Source organism: Patiria miniata, unplaced genomic scaffold (genome assembly GCF_015706575.1).
Source record: "Patiria miniata isolate m_02_andy unplaced genomic scaffold, ASM1570657v1 HiC_scaffold_1, whole genome shotgun sequence".
NCBI classification, from domain to species: domain Eukaryota; kingdom Metazoa; phylum Echinodermata; class Asteroidea; order Valvatida; family Asterinidae; genus Patiria; species Patiria miniata.
The window spans coordinates 36,864,134-36,880,560 of NW_024037047.1; the positions used below are offsets into that span (position 1 = coordinate 36,864,134).

The window sequence follows — 16,427 nt, forward strand, 5'->3', positions numbered from 1 at the left end:
ACAAAAAAACGCTATGCTAGCAGAAGCATAAGCACTTGATAAATGGACATACAAATTATCCGCAGACGGATAAACTATACCCATTTTACACCAAACAACACAAAACAAGACAAAAACCCACAAACTTAACCCCAAAACAAAGGGTTCAAAACAGTATTGGCCTCCCCAAAAAATTATAAATCAATCTCAACATTGAATGGTACAAACAAAATAAACAACCCACATTTGGGAAAGAAAAAGTACCTTCTCCACATAAATATGCATTCGTATTAACAAAATCAAGAAACAAAACAACGAAACACAACGTGTTTTTCCAATACCGCACACGGTAGGAAGATAGTTTCTTACTCAAACAACTACCAAATGAAAGAGATTAACAATGTCTAAAAGCCTACACAAGTTTCAACTATTTTCTGACAAAGAAAATAACCAAAATACGGCTTTTAAAACTAAAAACAAACACACTACTGGCCAGAAATTCCACTACGAATCCAAAACCCTCGCAAGGTTTTCCGCGCCACTGCACCCACACGCCCATTGGACAATACAGTGACCAATCACAACACACATATGGTACCATTCACTACCGCCACGGCTCAATGCGCCATCTCACGCACGCAATACGTGCATACAAACCCTGAGAGAAAACCAACGAACCATCACTTCTCAAGATGTCGAAGCTTAGCAAGTCCAAGACAAGCAAGAAGAGCAAGTCCAGCCAGCCGTCTCCATCACCATCCAGCTCCACTTCATCCGGTATTCCATGCGGACAACAGTCTCCTACCAACATTCCAAGCGACGACGAATCACTCCTTCTATCCTGTTAATTAGACTCTGGCCCGTCTACATCAAAATCCACACCAACCACGGTCTCACACAGATTATCCGAGGAAAAATTGAAACTGGTGAAACTCTTGTCAGAAAACGTCAACACATTGACATCTGCCAAGGGTCACATCACCCGCCAAATACGGCTCCTTTCCCGGTCAATCGAGACTAACACCCCACCACCTTATATCGAGGTTAAACTACGGCCACCACGTCCACACAGATCTCTGAAATATCAGAGTTCATTCCAGGATCGCTGGAGCAATCTCCAGAAGAGAACGTCCTTGCTCTTTACAAGAATTACACTTGAGGAATACCAGCACCAACTACACTACACCGAGGCCCAGCTGACCAACACAAGACGCTCAGCACAAGAACAGCTTGCTACTTTCGAGGGTCAAAATCACATCACCGCTCAGCAGTTGCTGAGTTTCTTCACAAGACCCCATCAACCAACTAGAGGCATCAAAAGAAAACGACAATATTAGTCGGTCTCTTACTACTAAACCAAACGGTCCTATTCAGGACCAACACAACCTCTCAAAAGAGAAATATCCATCATTCTGCCATTAGTATAATAAATAAATTGGAATATAACCCACCCCATCTTACCTTATTCATTATATTCAAACCACAAACCCTTCAACTACCATGGCAAGAAGGAAACTCAACCAAGAAACCAAGAGATCAATAAATAAATCTAACCACTTCTCTCACAAATGCAATCGTAAACCAAACGAGCCAACTCCAATCATTTGCGCTCATTAGCAGAACAAAATATCAATCCTTCATAACCAACCTATCCAAAGCAAAACCATCGCAAACCGAAATATTTGCTTGTTGGACAAGGCCTCAACATCTTACCTACTTCTGCTATTTGGTACGTGTTCATCTCTGCCATTTCTCATTTCCATTTGCTGATGTGTTTACTGTGTGGACAGCACCACCGGTTGACTACTGGTTGATTTGTTTAGATTATTTCACCTCTGTGCAATTATTTTAGTGAAAATGTCTCGAGGTAAAATATTGGTCAGACATCAATTCAAAACTTCCCTGTCCTGGATCTTTGCTGTACATTATGACCAATAATGATATCCAACTAGGCCAGTCCATCTATGGGTGATGAGTGTTGGTTTGAGTGTTGAGCTGATCCATGGTTAACCACAATTTGTGCTCATAGGTTGTGGTACATCAATAGCTTACAACCAATTACCTGCAGTGTTTATTGAGTGAATTTGGTGGCCATCAACCATAGATTGATTGATGCATCCCTAGCTTATCAGTCATTTCTGTCAGTATTTCCTGTGTGAATTCATTACCTTCACTTGTTGCAGTTCCTCCACCTGTGCTTGTAATGCAGCAATGACCTCTCGGGACTTGGTCTCAATATTCTTCTTGGTTTCCTGTAATTCCTGCAATGACTGCTGAGTCTCTTCAAGTAGCTTCTTCTCCTTCTCAAAGTCATCCCTCTGACTCCTCAACAGCACTGTCAGAGTAGAAAACATAATTATGCACAACCAATCATATTTCTTTACATTTATGGAGTTAAGTTAACAAAATCACATCGTTTCTCGATTGAAACTAGGAACATAAATTGGGAGGGCACTTTTTTTTACCACTTTTGAGAGTCCCTTGGATGGGACACACTGTGTTTGCATTCGGGTTCGTACTTACAGCGCGACACATGCCCAACTTATTTTATTCTGAATGCGCACAAACCCATAGCATCTTTGTGTGATGCAATGGGTTTGAATGTCTCTTCGATTGGTCTTTCCAAGCTCTCCCTTTCTTACAGTTGAGGGGGTACTTGTGCACGGTGCCCATAACCACCGATGTAACAATTGCTTAGAATGAAAATCTCACAGTTACTGGAAAAAACACTGTAGTTGCGAGGCACTGATGTTAAACACAGGCTATGTCTGGTGTAAAACCCATTTTTCACCTTTTTTGAGAATGCTACTATTGTAACTGCCCAACTTTGAGAATGTAACAAAATATACTCCTGAAAGTTGACGTATGATTCGGAGCATGGACACAAAACATTGAAAACATTGACAATATACTGTGATAACCCCCCACAAAAAAGACCAAACCTATCTAAAAAATCATCACATAATTTGATTAAAAATATTATTTCCTTTAAATGAAACGGAAAGTAATTGCAGGGGCTCTATAATCACCTGGATATACACCCAAAGCAGCTGCAAAAATTAGACAGATCGGATTTCATTACAGAGGAAAGTAGATCACCTAGAAATGTTAGCTATTGTAGAGATGTACCCAATCGTCAGCCACCTGTCAATTAGTGGAAGTGTTGAGTCTCTCAATCACGTAGGACTCAGTAACACTGTGGTTTACACTAATTCTCTCCGGACAATTTCAACCTTTACTGTTGTTTTGGTCCTAATAAACTGATTGTGCCTGCCTCCATTGGCCTTGCCACAATTATAATCAACAACATCGCTATTAACACCAACAGAAATCATCACTCAAGTCATAACCACGACCACCATCATCATCATCATATTCTCATCCTGACTATGGTTGCCATGACAACTCACTGAGTTCCTCCTTATATTCGTCCATCTCCATCTGATAGGTATCCTCCAGGGTCATCTTGGTGTGTTGTTCTGCCTCTAGCTGTTCCTTCAGGAAGCTGTTCTCGTTTCTTAACTTTTCCTCAATGTGCTCAGCATTGACGCGCACAGTCACAATGTCCTCCCTGTACTTGAAACACAGGGCCTGTAACTCCTATCAAGACAATCAGGGATCGTACAAGCCATATTTATATTTACTCTAACCCTAATTCCCAAGGTATTTTGTGACATGTTTGATCAAAACAATCCTGAATCCTCCAATAAAATGGCACATTCTTTGCACATCAAATACCATTATTATCTTCAAGTAAACTTGAATCCTCAATCCTGATTGGTCGATCCATGGCAACAAGCTGTGCTACATATTGCAATGTAGCACAGCCATTCCGCACTCTGCGTTTCGCGCTATTCCAAGATGCGCGCCATTCTGTACTTAACACGCACGTGTTATAGGATAACTGATAAAAAGTTCGTGTACAAGCGTGCGTGTTCAATCTTTTTAGTGCGTCAAGTTTGCTTGAAGATAAATTTGTGTTCACGCTCGCGCTCATGGAACACGGAAAACGTAGCGCGTCAGTGTTCCACATGCGCTCGCTGGATAACTAATATTATAACACCTCACCCACAGATTCTGTGTCTTGATTGGCCGAGAGCGAGTGTTACTTTCTAATTTTGCTATCTTTCTGTGCACGGCCAAAAGTACTATGCGCATAGCAACCAAAGTACTATACCATTAGCAACCAAAGTACTATTTCCACGGCGCGGTATTTGTGTGCAAATGCATGCTGGTGTGCGCGTTGCGCGTATTATTCCAAAGAGAGCGCGCCGCAGACTTGGGTTCAAACATTTCGTGAAGGGTTAGTTTTTAAGAGAGAAATACATTTTCCACCAATTTTGTATTGAAATTGAAGTTTATTTCAACTGTGTTCAGATTTAAATAATGTAAAATATTAAAATCAAGCAGAATCTATGGGTGAAGTGTTATAAAACAAATATTGAATGCTTTATCTCGTGGTGAAGTAAAACTAGCCTCCCTCGGTGATCCATGGACCATTCTATTTTAGAAGTAGAATGTCCATGGATCACCTCGGGAGCCTAGTTTTACTACACCACTCGAAGCATTCAATATTTGTATACTATTAGTGGCTGACAGTACTTTCCTAGTGAGTTTATTCAAGAGTCGGCCATATTTAATTGAAAGCGAGGTAAACTCTTCATTTTTGGAGCTTCATTACAAATTAATTCCAGTCTGCTCCGATGAATGATTTACATTTTGTGATTAAACACGCTCTAATGTTTTAAGCCACACTTAAAATAAAATAAAATGAAAGCGAGACTTGGAAGGCACTCCAATCATAAAATAGTCTGGCACCATCCCATTCAACAGTCTACAATTTATAAAATAGATTCAGGGAACACGATCGTAAATACGGTCTATAGATGAATCCAGCGACAGTACTTAAATGCTTGAGGTTGCCTGACTAGGTAGCTTACAACAGTAAGTCCACATAAAACAGGGATTTGCATTCTAATTGTTTCGAATTATTCTTAACTACAACTGCAATAGACAGTATTAACCCCAACCGAACTCAACCCATCAAAGTCCAACAGCAGGTGATATTGAAATCTGTTAGAATGGGTACAGTACCCCTAAACTGATGGTCTTTTACATTGGGTTTGGCATACCTCCAGAAACTAAGTCCAACAGTGTGTGTGTACAATTTCCCATGTGGGTGTTGGAATTTGCCTGGATGGGTATGGTTGCTAGTAAATTAGGATAGGGAGTTAGGGTTAAAGAAGGGACATGCAGGAAGAAGTTGTGCTGCTGATAAATGCTCACATACAGTGAAATCTTGATTAGTCAAACTCGAAACTCCACTTCTTTTTATTTTAACAAATTAGTGAGGATTTTTAATTCCTAGATTGTTTGCAAGGAAAAAATACTTACATCTGGATGGCAAGGCAAGTTGAAATCGTCTCCAGACATAAGAGACACATGGAGAGTTCTCTTAGCACTTAAGCTATCGTTCTCTCTCTGTAGTCTGGTAACCTACACATAAAGAACCAAGATTATCAAGCAAAGTATAGAGATTAGTAACATTTAAAGATATAGAAAGAAAACAAAAAAGCTCTTCCCTCTCAAACCAAGTCTACAAAATTGTTGAACACAAATTGAAAACAAAATGTCCAGGGGAGAAAGTCAAATCTCTTCCTTAACCCTCACTCCCTGCTCAGAAAACCAAGTCCGCCAAAATCCATCACTGACTCTGTTTCACATAATGCTTTAGGACCAAATCCGCCAAAATCCAACACAAATCCACCACTGCTATAGGTGGATATTGATGGACTTGGGTCTCATGGCCTACCTACCAAAATCCCCCAAATGGGGGGATGGATTTCGATGGAGTTGGGGAGGTTATTGTTAATTAAAGTTCAAAGTTGAATTTCAATTCATTATCAAATGAGCCAATCTTCAGATTAAACACAGTCTCCTGGTCAAGATGATATAAGGGCAAGATCTCACCTCCTGATAAACTTGTTCCCTGGATTCCATCAGCTTTTGCTGCAGAGGAAACAGAAAAGAGAAACCATTATATAATATCACTGCATCACATCATTAGGCCAAAACAAACAATTGTTGTGTTACCCTCACCTTTTTTTCCTTCGCAAGTCAACTGAATTAAAAAAAAATTAAACGAAACTTGACGCTGCTATCTATGCATGGTAAATGCCATCATTTGAATTTTGGTACAACGCGTGTGTGCCTCACAAGTAGTTCTGTACTATTTGCAAATGTATGCATGCAGCTAGCGTGCAGTACATGTGTCGGTGTAGGGGTACTGGTAGCCCAGCACCCGATTTCACGAAGCACTGCGACGCGTCGCAACTCGAGTTACGACGTGTAACACGTCGCAACTCGCGACGCGTCGTATCTTCCATTTCACGAAAGTTGCGATGTGTTGAACGCGTCGTAAGTTCCTTGACAACGGCTTTAAACACGTCGCAAGTTAAGACGTGTCTTGTGGTCGTCGCAAAATAAGAAGAGTCATTTCTAAGCCAGTTTTATGCCATAAACATTACATTAACGAGATTATCATACCGAGGCAATGTGTGAAAAGTTGTTAATAGAAAATTCATTGAATAATTATGAATTAGACCGGAATATTAGAATTGAAATTTCAAAGTAGCTATACAGTCCAATGAGAGTTTGTTTTCCTTCAAAATTGCATCGCACGGCCGCCATTTTGTTTTACGTTTTAACAAATTTCGAGCTGAGATCCGACGACTCTTTGTTGAATATCAGACGAGTATTTACTGTACGCTGACTAAATACATAAAACAGTCACCGAGTTGTGCTATAAATACACCTACGACGCGTTACACTTACGACGTGTTTCGTGAAATGGATCGCAGGACGCGTCGCAGCTGCGACGCATCGTAGAGATACGACGCGTCGCATCGCTGCAATGCATCGTAAGTTACAAAGAGTTTGATGAAATCGGGTGCAGGTTGGACGACGTCTTCATTGCATTACAACTGACGTACAGGGTATAAATTCTACCACCACTGCAAAAAAATTATAAAATTTTTTTCATATTTTTACCTGACAAAGGAAGCTGAAATTTCACTTCCTTTTTCTTTGTGTCCAGAATTGTGCATGCGCTGGGTTTAGAAAAGGCAAATATGTCCGCGGGCGGCGTGTTTACTGAAAATAAACCGCAAGTTCTACGCTTTCATTGAAAACATTTTCAGTACGTGAAGACACGCGCATGCCGTTTGCGGCAGTTGCGGCAGCGTGCTAGATGTGCATGCAAGCATGCGCATAATCTTCACACAGGGAGTTCGTACCGAAAATGTTTTCAACGAAAGCGTGGAATTGCGGTTTGTTTTCGGTAAACACGCCACCCACGGATATATTTGCCTTTTCTGAACCCAGCGCATGCACAATTCTGGACACAAGGAATATGTAAGCGAAATTTCAGCTTCCTCCATCAGGTAAAAATATGAAAAAAATGGTTTATAATTTTTTTCGCTATGGCAGCAGACGTTCATACCCTGGACTCCATTGCGTACACAACGGAGTCCAACCTGGGCTAGGGTACTGGTAACCAGTGTTGTAGTCGAGTACTTTTTTCTGAGTACGGAGTACTGCCGAGTACTTAGGTTGCCGAGTACGAGTATGAGTATAAGTACGAGTACTTGTACTTCTGAGTACGAGTACGAGCACTTGCATTTCCAAATATGGGTACTAGTACATTGCGTTTGAAGCCGAAAATTATGTGTACTGTTCATCACTTGTGATACAAACTAGGGATCGTCTTTGTAAGAAGTTTTCAATTATTTGAAATTAATTATTTTTTTTAATCTGCAACAGCAGTCTCAAATCAATGTGTTTTGCAAGGAATTACAACACCGCTGAGATACAGACATGAAAGATAAGGTGAATCGTCTTTTAATAACATTAATCTATGGTGCTGTGCATTTTAAAGTCCCCAGCCTTCATGTATTTCAGGCCCATCTTTCTTCCTCATGTGTTTGACGAAGTTTGATGTTGTGCCAGACTTTTCAGTGATGCGAAACATGCTCGCTGCGCTGCGGTGTTTGATACCATTTTGCACAAATTATTTGTGATCTTTGAAGCCAAACTGCACGACAGTGGATACAGACGACATATATCATGATTTTTGTCATGAACAAGTAACAACTTGGGCACAAAAGTGCCACAAATTCTTCACAGGCTGACAATTTTTGACAAGCGAACGTGGAGGGTAAAACGTGCAACGTGGCAGATTCGTAGATGTACATGTACTACGCATATGTCTGCTTCCCTGACTTAACAATCATAGGCCTGTGTTTATGTCTGTAGGCCTGATGCCGGAAGCAGACTAGGGGCTGTTTTCCAAACCCTGCTTTAGCTCTGTCTCTTTCTCCATTCATGCAGGTTGGCAATGGGGCTGGACCCGGATAGGGAGCCGAAACCGGGGTTTGGAAAACAGCCTTGCTCCAATCACCCAAGTTTAATAATCGAACAACCATTTTGCAGAACCCCTCAGCGTTTCACGTATATAATTGGCCATTGTGCGTAATAGGCCCACGCCGAGTCAGACCAATATACAGAGCCACTCAGGGCTATAGCTGTTAATTGCGTTTGTCCGGACGTGCGCAGAGGAAAGTCAGGAAACTTTGATTTCTCTGCAAGCCAATCAACCATTTTAAACTGAAAATATCGATAAAATAAGGCCGTGGTAAGTTAAGCTATACCATTTTTATCGAATACTGCTATTCGAGTACGAGTACCTTGATGATCGAGTACAATTTCGACATGTGGAGTACGAGTACTTTGCTGCCCGAGTACGAGTACCGTCATTCGAGTACGAGTACAAAAATACGAAGTACAGAAATGAAGAGAGTCAGTACTTACGAGTCTATCATGTATTTCATTATGTTCTCTCAGGTACTGCTGTCTGAGATCCGTCAGAAACTTCTCCGATTCCTGGTTGATGGAGTTGGCATTAGCGATCTACAAATCCACACAAAATACTTCTTACACACTGATCTGAAAACTTCTCCCGTTTTTATAAACCCTTTTTTTTTTAATGTATTGTCTCTTTTAAAGCATATACTAATCCTAAAAACATACCTGTAACTGAAGCAAATACATGAATCAGAAAAATACATGAATCAGAAAAAAGAAATTTTATTCAGCTTGCTTTTACATGTACTATTTTCCCCCATGGAACATATAAAATTCAAGAGAAAAAAACAACGCCAAAAACAGTACCAAACCAACCCTATTGTTACAGCCAAACTCTACACTTGTTAGGCAAGCTTAAAAAGCCATAAACAAAAAACGCAACCCTATTGTCCATAAACACTTGGACATCAAAAATGCTTAGAACATTTATGCTAGTCGTATTTGCAGGTATGATTATTCATAATAAATACATTTGGTAGGAAATCTCAGCGTTTTATCCGCATGAGCTAGTTTTCATTCATGGTGGTGACAGTGCATGAAGTATGCAGTAAAGGTAGACTGGGTTCCTAATGCTAGAGAACATGATAGCAAAAACAATGCGGGAACAGTTGAACAGTAGACAAAAAAGTGCAGCAGCCTAGCCCTACACGTTCCAACTTGGACATCGTCAAAAACAGTCATTGAAAACAATGCTGGCCTGGAGAATTCTATACGTTTACAAAACTTGATCCCTCTTTTCCATGACTGTTTTTTCCAGTTTGTTGTATATATCTCAAGGTCTTAAGGCTTGTGATTGTGCATGTTGTGATCATCTGTTGGCCATTGTCCCTTGACCAATGTCGTACATTAATGTACACCAATAAAATCCTCAATTTTGAGTCAATTTTTTTCAGCCTCAAAAGTTGTCTGAATGAAGCAAGTTTGATTATTTTGGGGACAATTTTGATAAATTTCATGGCGAAAATTAACAAATTTGGGGCCAACATTTTGCACTGGGTATCATTACTGAATATGCAATACAGGGTGGTAAAAAAAAAAAGGACAGCCACATTTGACAGCAATTTTCACCTATTTTTAAAAATTATTTGTAACTGTCGATTAGTAGCTATTAAAGTACTGGCCTTAAAGCAAATGTGACGAAAAAAATCGTTGCATTTGCACATTTTGTCGTTGAGCTATGCTAATTTGAACATTTGATGTGCGAAACCTGTTTGTCCACAGAGGTATACATTCCCTTCGCTTGACTGAGCTCAGCTATTGGAGCTTTTTTTGAAAGGGCATGACATTTGATTGTTATGTTATGTAATGTTATGCAACAATGAACTTTAATAAGCCAACAGCTCATTGAGTAGATGATCTTAACATTGACATGAATAATTAGACAGCTTCAATAAAAGTTAACAGGGCAAAATATATTTTGGTGGGATGGTTTTTTAATTTTTATGAACTACGAAAACGTCAAATTTACATAGAATAACCCGTGGAAAAGACTGATTTTGGTGACTTGTATTCAAATTAGCATAATATCACCATTTTTGCGACTTTTACTAAGCTTTTTTCACCATGCATGGTTAAAGGCCTATACTTTACTACTATGTGAAAGAATATTTAAAATAAGTTCATTAAGTAGGTGAAAATTGCTGTCAAAAGTGGGTGTCTTTTTTGTTAACCACCCTGTACACCTGACTACAGCTAGTCTGCATTACAACAGTTTCTGGACCTGCCTAACCTAATTTAAAACATCATATTTCTGGCTGTGTGTGGAACATACTTTCACTTTGTTATGGCCTGTATGGCTACATGCATGGTCTAGATTGTATGTGTACCTGGCTCTGTGCATCCTCTGCAGCATTCTGTAGACTTTCCTCAAGCTCCATTCTAAGTCTTTTCTCTCGGGAGACATTTTCTCTTTCTGTGTCCAACTCCTGTAAGTGAATAAAACACGGGCACACTCTCAAGAAGAATATTTAAAACTGTTCCAAACACTAACTCACAACCTTTTGGGGCAGGGTCAGAAATTTTGCCATGATTCATTTGGAAAGATTGCTCCATGATTCCTAAATTTACTGAACTTTTCATGAAATTCACAGGAATTTATAAACCGTAACCCTTGAATTATTAACCGTAATACAAGTCACTGGTGGTATCTAACCTCTTGTACGCATGTGAGAGCTGGACACTTACAGCAGATTCTGAATGAAGAATCAAGGCATTTGAGTACTAGTGCTACAGGAATTTCCTTTGCTACAAAGAGCACAAGACCAATGACTATTTCAGGCAGCGAGGAGTCTGTCCTTACAGAAGTAACGCACTGCTGACTCCCTGTCCAAGACCATCCTTCAAGGGACAGGTAAGGGCAAGCGTCACAAAGGTAGACAAAGGAAGTCCTGAACTGACAATGTCAAGGACTGGACCATCCAAAGGCCCTACTGTGCATGGCTGGAACCAAGATTTGTGGAGATGCCCAATTCCGTTGTGCACAATTTTTTGTTAAGCATCAACATAGAGTACCAGCCCAAATGGCCAAATGTCCAATGTACACTGCTGATCAATGCTTACCATATAGGCTCAGCAATATGTTCTGCAGATAAATTCCACAACACTGGACCTTAGTGCGTCTTGGGTTCATTCTTACCAATCTGAGGCTTTGTGTGAGTTCTTTGTACTCTCCTTCCCTGGTCTGTACGCCTTGTAACTGATGCTCATAATTACTGCACATGTCACATGGCCTTCCTAGCTTCTCTCTGGCTATCCTTATCTATTCAACATAAGAATATCATGTGCCTGGTTAGAATACACTCCAATAAGAACATTTGTTAGCTCAAACACATTTGTTTGTAAGCTTAAAACAACTTGAAATATCTGACAGATTGACATTTAATTATAGTCACAAGCACCACACATCTTAAATTGATAACAGGCATGAAACTGGGAATTTAGGAAAAACGAAGAAACGCCAAACCACACAAGACTTTGTACAGTGTTTTTCAATTTGTAATTGCATTCATGAGTAGTAAAAAAAACGAGGAAATCAGCGGATCCGAGGAAAAGTTGCATGCCTGTGATAACCAAGCTGATCACATGGTTCTTGCATAGTGTTACTGCAAGGTTAAAGGGAATATACATCATTTGCTTTTGCTGTAATTTTCAGAAATGGATGGAATTGGGGGGTTGGAAATATATAGCAAATATAGTTACACTGACTTTTTTGAGGTTTTGGGTTCGAAAATGCTATAAAAACCAAGAAAAACGATCATTTTCCTGTAGTCTGGTTCCCTGACTCCATATAAGAAGAAACAGAGCAGTTTACATACATTGGGGAATTGTAAGGTCAGGGAACCAGTCTAGCTGGCTCGTACCCGTTTATAGGTTTGTAATCGATTGCAAACAAGTGCGATGGTCAATTGGGGCCAGTATTTGAAAAAAAGCCAGTTTTTTCCAACGCTGATCGGCCGATCAGCGTTGGAAATTGATACAAAAATACCACTTTTCTTAAAAAATGACAGTATACCAGGTGCCATGATTTTACAGGATGCTTTACACTGTCATTCACTAACAGTCCAGCAAGGTATTTCAAAATGATTTGGTAGTTGTATTTTTTTATGTTTGCAAATGTTGTATTTTCCCTTTAAAGGGCCATACACTGTATCTTTTTAATGCAATCCTTGAAATTACACCTGTGTCTCATTTAACCTTATTTTCAATTTGTGTTTTACCATTTTCAAGGGTATTTTGGTGCTTTTTGGGTTTTTGTGCTAATAGTAATTTACATATTCATCATGTTCATGAGGAAAATGTGATGTCATTTCAGGCAGAAACCTCTATGTTACAGCTATTTCAGCACCTAAAGATGCTAGAATTTTGGATATTTTGCTGACATACGTTTTCTTTTCTTCGGTGATTTGTGTCAGTACATGGTAGTAAGCCGATGAGCAAACTTTTCTTACAAATGTTTTGAATGAGCAAATTTGTAGGTTGACAATTTAAACGGAAAACCAGTAACTGAGCAGCGTCTTCTTGAAATGATATCACAGTGACTTCACTTGTCCAGAAAAACATGGAAATTGTTTAAATGTTTTTATATGAAATTAACCAAAAAGGGTAGTCATAGAGTTTTCATACATTTAAGAGGAGTAGAAAGTCGCACAGAATATGTTCCTTAGAAAAGTTCATGTCATGGACCCTTTAAGAACGACACACCTGCACTTATCTGATACAGATTTGAAGTAGCAAAGTAAGTTGACCTGATTTTGCTATAAAAGTCTACCAAAAAAATACCAGGTTTACTAGTCCAAGTTTAATAAAACAATGCACAACTGATTCACCATTAATCCAGTAATGAATGGTTTAAAGCTATAGTCCATCATTTGCAGCCATCCGAAAAGTAACTGGCGTAATTATTGTTGAAAAACAAACTTGGTTGAAAGATAGTAAGGGCACTAAACTCCCTGTGAAATTATTCTTTCTGGGAAGCTGTCATTTTGAAGTAATCAACGAAAGAAGGCATTTCCAACGGTGATTCTTAAGAAGCACCGTAGGAAAATTTAAATTAGTAGTTCGTTATTCAGCGCAGTGCGCACAAGTATTGGAACGACGCACACGTGCGAGCGGTTGTTGTAATTCGTCGGATCAGTGCGCGACGTCGCGTATAGCTGCAATTCAAAACAATTCAAAACATGATTCAGTAACTTTTGATTTGAAATTGAGATCTTAGAATGCTGTTTTTCTCGGAATGTACAGCTGAAGCTTAGCTGAAATTTCATCAGGTTAGTTGCTCAGTATCCTTCATTAGATTTTGAACTCTTTTGTTGCTTCAAACGAACAAAATGCACAAATTACAAATGATGGACTGTAGCTTTAAGGGAAGTCTTGAAGTCCAATGATTTGACTGCATGAGGGAGTCAATACCTCTTCTTGTAGTTTAGTCCATTCTGTCTCACTGACCATCCTCTTACCAGCTAGCGAGGGAAACATGTCAGAACGTGACCTGGCACTGGCAAGAACCGATCTCATCTCCTCACTCTCAGGTGTCTCACCTGCACGGCAAACATCACAACAATCAGCCAGTTAGTGGAATGGTCAATACACATGACAAGCATATGGTAAGGGAACAGTGTTGTGGTAGAGTCTTTCTACTGAACCAGAATATGTAGTATGGATAGGAATCAGCGTATTTGGACAAACAGACATGATAATATTGACCATGTTTTTGTTATTAGGTCTTGGGCTTGGGCCCTTTTAAAAAAAAATTGTGTCAACTTACAGTAAACTCTGGCTAAGTCAGCACTCTCAGGACCCGACAATTTGTGACAACATACAACCAACATCTGCTGTAAGACGTCATTTTGCCGACTTACATGAATGGCCTTTTGCACACATGATTCATTGCACTAATTGGCTTCGATTTACCCTGGTTTATCTCCTTAATGCTTGAGTTGATTCCAGCAAATTAATCCTCGAATTTTATCTTCACGTTTGGGGTATTGATAGTGGAGACCTATCAGAATGGCTCCCTTACAACACTGTCTTTTCAAGAGGTGCTTTTTTCATACTCCAGTGAAACCAAATGCAGAGACTACTTTGAAAGGTTAATCATCTACACATGTTCAAACTTACTGCTCTCACAAGTTTACTATGGCCCAAGCATTGCTCGGTATAGCATGGAAGCCAGTAACACACGAGTTTCTCACAGTAAGTATATAGCATAAGTGACATCCCTGATGTGTAATGCACTATTTATGCACCATGATATGCAAGTACGGTTTTCCAAATGTTCATGCGCACACCAGAATTTTCAGTTTCGACAAATGATAGCAGAGATTGGCAAATGGTAACCAAATGCAAACTGTGGATTATCAAAGCAAGATGGAAATTTGGTTTGCAAATCAGTTGGAGAATAACAATAATGTGAAACCTGGTGAAGTTTACATTTTTTCAGAAATGTGTTCTCACTTCAGATCAAGAACATTGCTTTAATTTCATTAGTACCCTCTTGGATTTCAAATGCATTTGGTGGATTGTCTACCCTTGACAGAACATGTTTAATCATGATGTGTACATGTGATGTGTGAATATCAAACTGGCTTGCCATTATACAAGGCGGTTCAAGCTGAGCCTCTGTACCAAAAGTCCATCGTAGAAATGTACAAATTCCGAACCAGAGACATTATGGTATCCAAGGCACGATGAGCAATCTTCATTGTTGATTTGCATCTTACCACTAATTGCACGTTCCTGGGCCTCAGTCAGGCTGATGCTAGATGATAGTGATGTTGTCTCAGCATCCATGCCATACACTGCGCTGTCTGAGAAACTATGAGCAGCGATCTCACAGATACTACGATGCAATGGAGAACCTGACTGACCTGTATGATTCAAAAACAAAAACACCTTTATTTGCCATGAAAATTCTCTGGTCTTGATAATACCTGAAGCTCCCACGATACTAAGAAATCCATCCACCAGTTTGCAGGATTTGCAAGATTGAGGATGATGCAACCCACTTATTTTTTTTTACAGGGAACAAGATGTTCCTGAACAGTTTTAGCACAAAGAATTGACCAGTAGGTTTCTCAGGGGAGTCAGGTTGGCATAGCGTTTCTCTCCTCGCCTTCCACCGCTGTGACCCGGGTTCGAATCCCGCCCGGGCCAATATGTGGATTGGGTTTTCAGTCCCTACCTGATTCCGTGGGTTTTCCTCAGAATATTCCTCTGGGCTTTTCCTCCCACCTCTAAAACTGTATTTTCTTCTCATTGTCTTCTCTGTACAGGTTTCTTCAGGCTTCCGAGCTACAGTGCTTAGGGTACTTTTGAGGAATCTTTGGTTTCATTACCAGAAAAAATTAAAATAAAAATGAAAAAAAATAAAAAAATAAAACAATGCTGGATATGCCCAGGTATCATGGCTTACTGGTTGCTACCCATTTGCTTCTTGGTGAAAAGATACAATTGTACAAACAAGCATCAAGCTTGCCTAATAGAATCTGAACTCAATTAATAATAATAATAATTTGGTAGGGCTAATCATCCTTACTCGCAGCTTGGATGCTGAATTGCGAAGGACGTGGCTGCAACGTGGTCGGGCCGCTGGCACGTGAAGGCGCCTATGGCTGCCGGCCACATCGACCCATATATGACCACGGAGCACAGTCTGAGATCGAAAGTGTTTGATTTTTCCGGAGGAAGGAAAACCGGAGGCCTGGAGAAAAACCCTCGTGGCACAGGAGAGAACCAACGCACAACTCTACTCACATGTGATCCGCTGCCAGGATTCGAACCGTGGTCACCTTGGTGAGAGGCGAGCGCTTTATGCTCAAGCTACCCATGCCACCCCATAGGTAATGTCATACCTTCACTAATTAATATGGACTTGTGCATGGCAGAGTCCTACCAAACAATGGCCACTAAGACATTCCAGTATGGAAGCCATGCAAACATACCCTTGCAACAATTACAAAGAGAAGGTGGGCCTGTTAAAATCCAACAGAATGGTGCCTGATGCTAACCGAATATGAAGGGAGCTCTGA

At 40.0% G+C, this 16,427-nt stretch overlaps 1 protein-coding gene across 1 annotated transcript in view; it reads right to left on the reverse strand.

Moving 5' to 3' along the window:
- The window catches only part of LOC119729644 (rab GTPase-binding effector protein 1-like), a 40,646-nt gene that overhangs the window by 7,812 nt on the left and 16,407 nt on the right, over positions 1-16,427 (reverse strand). Inside the window, exons 11-19 of the mRNA XM_038202306.1 lie at positions 15,120-15,266; positions 13,810-13,937; positions 11,537-11,659; positions 10,728-10,826; positions 8,848-8,946; positions 5,950-5,988; positions 5,374-5,475; positions 3,390-3,579; positions 2,148-2,314 (exon numbers count right to left, since the gene is read on the reverse strand). Coding sequence (XP_038058234.1) covers positions 2,148-2,314; positions 3,390-3,579; positions 5,374-5,475; positions 5,950-5,988; positions 8,848-8,946; positions 10,728-10,826; positions 11,537-11,659; positions 13,810-13,937; positions 15,120-15,266 — 1,094 coding nt within the window. The remainder of the gene's footprint in view (positions 1-2,147; positions 2,315-3,389; positions 3,580-5,373; positions 5,476-5,949; positions 5,989-8,847; positions 8,947-10,727; positions 10,827-11,536; positions 11,660-13,809; positions 13,938-15,119; positions 15,267-16,427) is intronic.